Source organism: Hordeum vulgare, chromosome 2H (genome assembly GCF_904849725.1).
Source record: "Hordeum vulgare subsp. vulgare chromosome 2H, MorexV3_pseudomolecules_assembly, whole genome shotgun sequence".
Classification (NCBI taxonomy): Eukaryota; Viridiplantae; Streptophyta; class Magnoliopsida; order Poales; family Poaceae; genus Hordeum; species Hordeum vulgare.
This window is the reverse complement of record NC_058519.1, coordinates 21,416,685-21,427,108: the sequence shown is the minus strand read 5'-3', so window position 1 is coordinate 21,427,108 and position 10,424 is coordinate 21,416,685. Positions and strand designations below refer to the sequence as shown.

The 10,424-nt window shown below is 48.3% G+C and overlaps 1 protein-coding gene across 1 annotated transcript; it reads right to left on the bottom strand.

Moving 5' to 3' along the window:
* Nucleotides 1–2,543: 2,543 nt before the first annotated feature.
* On the bottom strand, nt 2,544–3,990 carry LOC123429291 (probable 2-oxoglutarate-dependent dioxygenase AOP1). The gene is made up of 3 exons (XM_045113347.1): nt 3,541–3,990; nt 3,075–3,405; nt 2,544–2,987 (listed from the first exon to the last, which is right to left on the bottom strand). Exons 1-3 carry the CDS (start codon nt 3,924–3,926, stop codon nt 2,715–2,717), a joined length of 990 nt encoding a protein of 329 aa, XP_044969282.1. The 5' UTR covers nt 3,927–3,990; the 3' UTR covers nt 2,544–2,714.
* Between the last annotated feature and the right edge of the window lie 6,434 nt (nt 3,991–10,424).

The following is a 10,424-nucleotide window of genomic DNA, read 5'->3' as shown; positions in this document are numbered from 1 at the left end:
CACGCTTCCAGTTCGTTGGCACCGACATCTCGTCGCGAGTATTGGGATAGGAACGTTGCTGTGGCATCGTTTCCATTTTGCCGCCATGGTTCCCTTTCGCTCGCCGTGGCGACACATGCTTCTTTCTCTTCTTGCCCGTGTTGTTGTGACTTGCATGCATGACGCATTCATGGCATGATACCTTGTGTTGCATGTCTCTGACGTAGCTCCGATCTATGTTCCGCGTGTTAACCGTCTAGGATGACAGGTAGAATCACCCGCTTCACCCCTTGCCATGTTAACAACAATTAAATATTGCGCGTAAATAATCGGGAGTGAATTAAATAATTAAACGTGAAGTTTCGTCGGTATGCAACTCGTTGCATATCGAGCTTCACTTAATGTGTAGAGTTTGCGTGAGGTGAATTGCCATGCCATCCCTTGCATTTTGAACTGATCATGCATCATAGTAGCTTGTGCATCATGTTCTGCATCGTGTGGTGAATATCTGTGTTGATGTTTGTTTCCGGTTTGCTCCGTCTCGATAGAGTTCCGCAAGCGTGTCGGAATGTGAGGACCCGTTCGACTATGTTGGTTCGCCAACTTCTCGGAGTTGTTCTTCTTCCAAGCGGGATCTCAGGCAAGATGACCATTTCCCCAGATACTATTACTATCATTGCCATGCTAGTTTTACCGTTTCTATCGTTTACGTCTCGTTGCCTACCCACATGTTAAATATTAGCCTCTCAACAATGCCATGATAACCTTCAACCTGTTCGACCTAGCAAACCACTGATTGGCTATGTTACTGCTTGCTTAACCATGTTGATAGCGTTGCTAGTTGCAGGTGTAGTTGCTTCCATGTGATAACATGGGTTCCTTGTTATATCATCATATTAATTGTTATTTAATTTAATGCACCTATATACTTGGTAAAAGGTGGAAGGCTCGGCCTTTCTAGCCTGGTGTTTTGTTCCATCTTTGCCCCCTTAGTTTTCGGCTACCGGTGTTATGTTCCATATTTGAGCGCTTCTAACACGATCGGGGTTGTTATGGGGACCCCCTTGATAATTCGTTTTAGATTAAAGCTGGTCTGGCAAGGCCCAACTTTGGTACTACATTTGCCTAATAACTAATGAACTGCATAGGGAGTAATTAACCCGAGGAAATTTAATCATCCCCCGGGCCAGTGCTCCTCATGAGTGTTGGTCCCACCTGAGCGATGTCCGGCGCCCCTCTGGTCACCCAGAGGTTTAGCGATCCCGACGTCTAGCTCATCCGTCGTGTCCTGAGAACGAGATACGGGACTCCTATCGGGATCGTCGACACGTCGGGCGGCCTTGCTGGATTAGTTTTACCTTTGACGAAATATCTTGTGCATCGGGATTCCGGTGATGCTTCGGGTAATCTCAGAGTTGAGGTTTTCCACTAGGGAATCCGACGAGATCGCGAGCTTCGTGATCGAGGGCTTCTATGCGGCTTGTGGTAATTTGTGATGGACTAGTTGGAGCACCCCTGCAGGGTTAAATCTTTTCGGAAAGCCGTGCCCGCGGTTATGTGGCAACGTGTAAGCTCTGTTTAACACTAGTTCTAGATAACTTGAAGTAATTTAATTAAAACATGTCAACTGTGTGCGTAACCGTGATTGTCTCTTTCGTGAGTTCCTTCTCCGATCGAGGACACGGTGGGGTTATGTCTGGCGTAGGTAGGTGTTCATGATCATTCATTTGACCATCAGTAGTTCACGTCCGCTATGCGTAGATCTTCTCCCTCTTATTTCTTGTACTTGTAAGTTTAGCCACCAAATATATGCTTAGCCGCTGCTGCAACCTCACCACTTAACATTACCTCACCCATTAAGCTTTGCTAGTCTTGATACCTTTGGAAATGAGATTGCTGAGTCCCCTGTGGCTCACAGATTACTACAACACCAATTGCAGGTACAGGTAAAGGTTACTCGACGCGAGCGCGTTGATTGTTCATTTGGAGTTGCTTCTTCTTCTTCATCATCATCGATCTAGGATGGGTTCCAGGCCGGCAGCCTGGGATAGCAAGGGTGGACGTCGTTCTTTTTTTCTCGTTTGTTTTCGTCCGTAATCGGACCCTGCTCTTATTCTTGATGATTATGTAATGTATTGATGTGACTCTGATGTAGCTTGTGGCGAGTGTAAGCCAATTCTATATATATATATATATATATATATATATATATATCTTTTTTTCAGCACATGTACTTGTAACGATATTCATTCTTACGACACGACGAGATGCGCTTCTATCCCTGACGAGACCCTCATGTCAAATTGAGGATAGAGTCACATCTTGAACGTGACACCTTCGCACGACAACTTTCCGACCGTCTAGTACAACCAAGTTTGCCCGGCTTCGTTGAAGGGGGGACAATGACAGCAGCGCCTCTGGCTTGCTCGAGTGGTTGAAGTTATGTCAGGTGTTCTATGTACATGGACGCAATTTATACTGTTTCTTGTATTATTTGTATATCATGATATTTGATTAATAAATTGAAAGATTTCCCGGGGAAAAGAAACATTTGAACATAATTGAAAGTCGTAATAAGAAGGCATTAATTATTCGACCGATAAACCCATAGCCATAGGAGAGCATACGTGCTCAACTATGTTAGAACAAGCGAATATCATTTCATCACACAGCTGGTCTATGTATGTATGATGAGCATCTGCGTCGCCGTCGGTACTGGAGTATGTTCAAAAGAATCAGACAGCGGCTGGTCCATCTTTAGCTACTCCGCAGAACGCCTTGATCGCGTCGCCGGATGTGCGGCCTTCCTCCGAGTACTGGAAGGCGCAGTACTCGTACGGGTCGCAGGGACGGTAGACCAGAGGGTGGCCCTCGTCGACGAGCTGCTCCATCGCCCTCACCGTGGAGCCTTGGGTGGGCATGCAGCCCAGCAGCGCCGAGAAGCGCTCGCGGTTGCTCGGCGTCCTGACGCGGTGGAGGCAGGCCCGCACCCGTCCGTTGGTCACCACCTGCAGGCAAGCAGGCAGACGTTTATCAACAGTTCAGCACACGGCCGGGAAGGGGAAGGGAGGTCTATATTATCATTATGGCTTTACGTTGAGTAGCTCGCCGGCGACGATGACGACCGTGTCCGGCTCGGGGGGCACGGCGAACCAGCTGCCGTCTTTCAGCTGCACCTCAAGGCCCTCGACCTCGTGCTGCACGATGGTGGTGGTCATGTCGTAGTCACGGTGCTCCGGCAGGGTCACCTTGGCCGCGTTCTCCTCCGGGCAGATGCCGTAGTAGGACATCCGTAAGCTGTAGCAGAGCTGGTCGCGGTGCGAGTCGAGGGCGTGCTCGGCCCGGACACCGAGGCCTTCCAAGACCATCCTCGTCACCGTCTTCTCCAGGCTGACAGCATTCTTGGTGAACTCCCCGACCGTCTCGCTGCACAACACAACCACGTACGTCGGGATCCATGTCAAAAAGTATATATTGTCTACATACACAAATACTAATACTGTGGAAAGAGGAAAGAGCGGGCCGGTGATGAAGAATCATGCATGTACTGGTCTCTCTCACCAGAAGGCGGGGTTGCCGTGCGGCCAGAGCAGACCGGCGAAGTCGCTGATTTGGCCGGCGTCGGTGACGTCCTTGATGCGCATGCTCTCGTACGCCATGCCGGGTATCTGCCCGATGTACCCGCCGTACTGCACGTCGCTGTTGGCGTTGCGCTGCTTGGCCTCCGCCGGGAGCGCGAACAGCTCCGGCATGGCGCGGCCGAACAGCGCCTGCCGGATGTCATCGTCCAGCCCGACGTGCTGGACATGGACCACGACGCAGCCGTGCGCCACCATGGACGCGGTCACCGCGTCCCGGGCTTCGTCCCACCCTGGCCGGCCAGGCTCTAGTCCTCGGAGGTCGACCTTGGTGATCTCCATGAAGTGCTGCTCGGCGCTGGCCGGCATTCTTGCTTTCGTGCGTGAGTTCGTCTCTTGTGTTCGATCCAAACGTTCTTTGGATCTTGGTGTGAATTGCTTAATCGCACCGTAGCAATTTATAGCAGCGTGTCTCATCTATAGTAATTATATATAAATATACTTACATGTAGAACGGTAGAAGTCAGCAGAGACGATCATGTGCCCTGATGTTTTTAAACTTTTGCAAATGGCCTCTTGCTGCTAAGCTGCTTAATTTGCAAATGGCCTCTTGCTGCTAAGCTGCTTAATTGTACTCCCTCCGTCTCAAAATTCTTGTCTTAGGTTTGTTTAGAAATGAATGTATTTAAATACTAAAACATGACTAAATCTAAGACAAGAATGTTCGGACGAAGGAAATAGTTTGTTAGCCATGAATTTGTTGTCGGCCTCCAACGGCATACGAACACCCTAGGGTTTATCCACGTCGGTTCTGTTAAGGTGGTCGGTGTGCGCAACCTTTCTTGTCACTTTTGTTTGATTGATCTTCACAATTCATCCTCATCATCGAAACATGGGCACTTCTTCAATATCCTCTTTCTTTCCTAGACCCAATTTTTGCTATGCATGGTGGTAGGATGGAATCTATTCCACCCGTTTCTAAATATAATTTTGTTTAGAGGTTTCATTATTAAACTAGATATGAATATATATAAATATATTTTAAAGTATAGATTTATTTATTTTGCTTTATATGAAAAGTTTTATTCAAATATATAAACATTATATTTTAAAACGGAGGAAGGTTGGATATATTGCTACTCGTAGTGTGTTCTCCGCTCAATGATCCGTCTGACTTGCAAGTTGGAACGATAGATAAGGCATGCATAGATCTGCATCTGAACGTGGTAACTGGCATCATTAACTCGTCCACTAAGTCAATGGCACCGGTAATTCATTATTACTAGTATGAGATTGAAAAAAATGTTTTTTTTGCAAAAAGACACACTCAGATCTATTAAGAAGCTAAACCGGATACAAGCAGCACCCCCACAAAGAACGAAAATTACAACAAAGCCCCTGAGGAGCCACACAACAGCCACAGCGCCAGACTGAGTCAAGGACGCGCCGTCACCGTCACCGTACCGCATGCCGGCAAACCTCCATGGTAGATGAGAAGTCTTCGTACTTAGGCCCAGAGAACCAGCACCGTGACGAAGATACCGTTTCCAGCAAAGCTTCCACCAGATCTGAACGCCACCGCAACCCCCACCTCGACGAGGTAGCTGAACACGCCAATCTCTTGTACAAAACTCCACCTGGATCCTTGGCATCGCAAAAGCAAGCGGACCACGAGGAAGGGACAAATCCAGGGAAGACAAAAAGCCCAAAATATGGAAGCCTTGTCCTCCGTAGCAACCATGCCTAGGCACAAGACATCGTGAGCTCCTCAACGCCAACAAGCCGCCGTCAAGAAGGGGCTGGAACTCCGGCAACATTAGAGCATGGTTAATAGTATAGCCAACTGTTGGCTATAAACAGTCTTACAGCCTATCTTATAGCTAGTTTGTATAATAGTTAACTATAAAAGAATAATATTTTTATCATATATGGCCCACCTTTCATTCTCACAAAGCACCTAGGAGCACGTGCTAGAGCTAGCTCTTCACGAAGAGCCCGTTTTCCTTCTCTCTCCTCTTCTCTCTCATCCAACTCAGTAAAAATATAATATTTTAATTCTTATAATCTGTTGATTGTATCTTATTGTACTTGCTCTTATTGGATGCACCGTCGCCGCCACCGACCAAGCGTCGGCGTCGTACACACCTAACCTACATCTATCTATAGCCCAAGCAGGCAGATCCGAGGCTGCCCTCCATTCCCATCGCTGGAGCGACGGTCGTCGAGGGAAACAAGCAAGGATCTCACTGACGGTAACACAGAAAAGAAACAGGAGCCCACCCTCCATTCGCTGCCGGAGCAGTAGACGGAGGGAGGCAGAAGCCGCTGCGTCGCCTCCAAATCGCCTGTCCAAGGCGGTTGGGAACGAAGGAGTTGTTGAAATTGCCGAGTAAAAGAAAGGGTTTTCAGTGTAACGTTAGTCTTCTGCAAGTAGCAAGTAGCATCATCCACATGCCAAACGGATTTGATTTGTTGTGAGAACTTTTAACTGAACCACATACAGAGAAACTAGGTGGATCGATCTATCCATCCAACAGTTAGGCCCTCCATCATGTCGGCCAAAAACGGTGTCAAATGCACTTTTGCTTCATTTGACACTTCATTGCCTAGCTAGTGTGATAAAGAAAAACTGAAAACCGGAGCAAGTAACTACTCCGATGCCAAATCTGCAAAGCAGTAAAGAAACTCAATTGTAAGCAGTTGATGGCTTGTTTTAGTTTTTTATTCATGTTTGGGTCTCTTGTTTTTTCAAGGCTAAAGCTGCCAACACACACTGTGAGACTCATGCCAACTAAAATTTTCAAGGCATCACTGCCTAGCCGGTTATATTTTGAAGTATTGGGCATCGACAGTTGGATGAATTTCATGAATGCATGCATGTATTTCATGTGCAACTCATTGATGTCGGTATGGACGGAAGGTGTGCTACAACGCCATCTTGCAACTACCCTTCATGAAAAAATTTCATTTTTTCCACGCTTAATGATGAACTTAACAAGGCGGCACGTCAAATTTTAGAATTTTCTGACAATTCGTGCTTTTCTTTATGAATTTTCATTCAAAAACCAGCACAAACAGATGCCGGACGTGACGCAACGTGCGTTTGATTTCCGATTTCGTTGAAATTTTGCGTGGCATCATTGCATGTCCATTCTCAGGTGCCGGCAAAAGTTGGATGAATTTCATGAATGTATGCATGTACTTCATGTGCAACCCATGCGTGTCGGTATGGACGGAAGGGGTGCTACAACGCCATCTTACAACTACCCTTCATGAAAAAAAAATAGTTTTTTTTTCACGCTTCACGATAAACTTGAGAAGGAGCCACGTCAAATTTTAGAATTTTCTGACAATCCGTGTTTTTTGTATGAATTTTCATACAAAAACCGGCACAAACAGATGCCGGACGTGACGCAACGTACGTTTGGTCTCCGATTTCGTTGAAATTTGGCGTGGCATGCATCATTGCATGTTCATTCTCAGGTGCCGGCAAAAGTTGGGTGAATTTCATTAATGCATGCATGTACTTCATGTGCAACCCATGGGTGTCGGTATGGATGGAAGGGGTGCTACAACGTCATCTTGCAACCAGCCTTCATGAAAAAAATTCATTTTTTTTCACACTTCCGTATGAACTTGACAAGGCGCCACGTCAAATTTTAGAATTTTCTGACAATCCGTGCTTTTTTTATGAATTTCCATTCAAAAACCGACACAAACAGATGCCGGACGTGACGCAAGTGCGTTTGGTCTCCGATTTCGTTGAAATTTTGCGTGGCATCATTGCATATCCATTCTCAGGTGCCGGCAAAAGTTGGTGAATTTCATGAATGCATGCATGTACTTCATGTTTAAGAAAGATTATAAGTTATTTATATATTATTTAAGAAAACTCATTTAAAATAATTTCATGAATGTTTATACCGTTTAAAAAAAATTACATCTTAATATAATTTCATGAATGTTTATATCGGTTAAGAAATATTATAAGTTATTTATTTATTTATTTTTATCATTTTTATAAATTTAAATATTTAGTTAACTAATGTAAACAATTTAATTATTTCAAATAAATAATAATAATAATAACCATGTAAACAATTAATTTAGATTCATAATAAACTTAGATAAAATTTCATAGTTCCCGATTACATTCGAACATAATTAAAAAACTAAAAATATAATTTAATTAAACATTACTAAATTTAAAAAGCCTAATCTAATCGGAGTCGAGGTAGACGACGGCAGGCCCGTTCACCGCGCCGTCGCCGTCCCCGCCGCCGTCGTCGTCGTCGTCGGAGCTGTCGGCGAGGGCGTCCCACTCAACGTCGTCGTCAGGCGGCGGCGAACCGCCGCCGCTGCCGCCGTCGCCTGGATCGCGGCCGCGATCTCCGTCTCTTCCCTCGCTGCCGCTGCCGCCGCCGCCGTCGCCTGCGACGCCCTCATCGCAACGAGTAGCCCCGGCGAGTCGTCGGGGTCGCCGTCCTCGCGGAGGACGAACTGCTCCGGCGGCACCTCGTACTCTGCCGGGACTGCCGGGGCCGCCACCGGGGCCGCCGGAGGTGGGTGGGGGATCGTCGCCCGACGGCAACGCGGGACGCCCTCGCCACTGCCGCCTGCCGGCAACGCCTGATGATGTCGTTGTAGTTCTTGCCGTCCTAGAAGGCGTGCCGGCCGTGGGTGTTGTAGCGGCCGCCGGGGTGGACCCGAAGCTGCTCCGGCGTCGCGGGGTTGGTCAGCGTCGGGTAGCCGTCCTTGCAAATCCGCCAAGGTTTTGCAAGGCGGCAGCCCGGCGGGACGAGGAGGTCGAAGTTGAAAAGCTCCTGCGTCAGCGGCTTGTCGAGGCTTTGGGGCCAGTTGCTCTCCGGCGCGCCGCCGCTGTCGCCGCCGGAGCTGCTGCCGCCGGCATGGTCCATCGCCAGGTCGTCGAAGAACGGGGGAGGGAGGAAGACAGCTTCGGGGCGACGGGGATCTGCGGGGGAGAGAAGTAGAGCAGGGGAGCGACGGGTGTGCCGACGAGCCGCGGGACGACGGGTATATATAGCGCCGCGGCGGGAGGGGAGGCGACGGGGCAGCTGGTGGCCGACGTAACTCCCCCGGAGTGAATGCGCGTCGCCTCGGGAGCCGTCGAACCAACGGGCCAACGGCGAGGGCCTCGGGAACCGACGCGACTGGGTTCTGACGACGGGGCCGCCATTAATGGCGTCGCCTCGGGAGCCGTCGAACCAACGGGCTAACGGCGGCATCTGACGACGCTGACGCGGTGGTTAATGGCGGCGGCTTCGGGAACCGACGCGGACTGGCGACGCAGCGCGGGATTAATGGCGGCGGCGTCGGGAACCGACGTGAACTGACGACGCATCGCGGAATTAATGCCGTGGTCTCGGGAACCGACGGATTGACCGCGGTCAGACCGACGTGGCGACGCCACGTCACAGCGGGGTGGGACGCGTATACGGGGCTCCTGTACGTCGTTGTTTCGTCAGCTGGCGCCCGTCGGGCTGACGCGTGTACGTCGGGACGGGGGAAAAGACAATCCTGCCCTTTGTTACGAAGGGGTATCGTTTAGTCTCAGTTGTCCTTGTGTTTGGGGAGTTGTACCGAAGAAGAAGTGTTTGAAGTATTGGGCATCGACTCGAAGGCCTTATGGCTAAGCAATTCAAGCCCCTGGAATAAAATGCAAAATGAGACCTTAAATTTAAATGAACATCGTTTAAATAACGAGTTGCAGCTTCTAGTATGTTTATTTTTTCTTTATGCTTTTATTGTTACTCTTGAGTTCTTCGCTTTTTCCAGGAAAACTTTCGATCTATTGCAGTAAAACAAGATCTATAAATAATAAGGATTACATCCAGACTCGTAGACCATCTAGCGACGACTACAAACACTTAAGCGAGCTAAAGGTGCACCAGCATCATCACTCCTCCTCGTCACAGCCAGACAAAACTTGTTGTAGTAGACCGTTGAGAAGTCATCATGCTAACTGATAAGGCCCCATAGGACCAACACACCAGAACAATAACCGCCGTCAATGAAGAGAAGCGTAGATCAGAAGGATCCAACATGTAGACATACTGACGTAAACGAGTGAAGACCAGATCCATCAAAGAGAACCACCGACCAAATCATGTGAGATTCGGAAGACACACCTCCACACGCCCTCCGGAGGTGCTAGATGCACCACCGAGACAGGGCTAGACTGGGAGAATCTTATTCCATCTTGTCATCACTGCTTCGTCTTCTTGAACAAGACACAAGCTTAGCAGAACTCGAAGAAACATATAGAAATGGAGCCCTCACGCCAGCATGGGCAAAGGTCCACCGCACACCCATGGCTCTAAGGCCACAAGAGATAGAAACCCTAGCCGCATGATCGCTTGGAGGAGAGGCAAAGGGGTATGCCGCCTAGCTACTTCCGAGTTATGTATTGTAAGCTACAACTATGATTCATCAAGGAGTTGCAGATCTGGCTATGAATCGATGACGAATTTGAATTGTATTGCTATTGTAGTTGTTCCTTCCATCCATGCTCACAACTTACATAAATGGTCTAGCCAAGCATTTGTTCTTCCTCCCCGTCGCGACTGCAAAAACACTAACATGGCATTGATAGAGGATTGCAAGGCCCGATCGGTCGATTCATGGCCTGCAATCCATTTAGGACGTGAAGGCCAAACCAGTGGGCCTGGTTCTTGGCGCCTTATCCCCAAGCCAGAGAACGCGAAAACTTTTTCACACAGACTCAAAATCCAGCTTCAGGACCAACTTCGCTCCATTCGACAAGAACTTGAGCATCAGTATGATGATCCTATTGACAGACACGACGATGAAGAACCTTGATAGGAAAGTGCACATTAGCATGAAAGT

Bases quoted from the DNA above. Each gene is read 5' to 3' on its own strand.
- LOC123429291 (XM_045113347.1), bottom strand. From the start codon at position 3,926: ATGCCGGCCAGCGCCGAGCAGCACTTCATGGAGATCACCAAGGTCGAC. The intron at 3,406-3,540 runs GTGAGAGAGACC...TGTGTTGTGCAG, and splicing joins CACGGCAACCCCGCCTTCTG to CGAGACGGTCGGGGAGTTCA. The intron at 2,988-3,074 runs GTAAAGCCATAA...GCTTGCCTGCAG, and splicing joins TCGCCGGCGAGCTACTCAAC to GTGGTGACCAACGGACGGGT.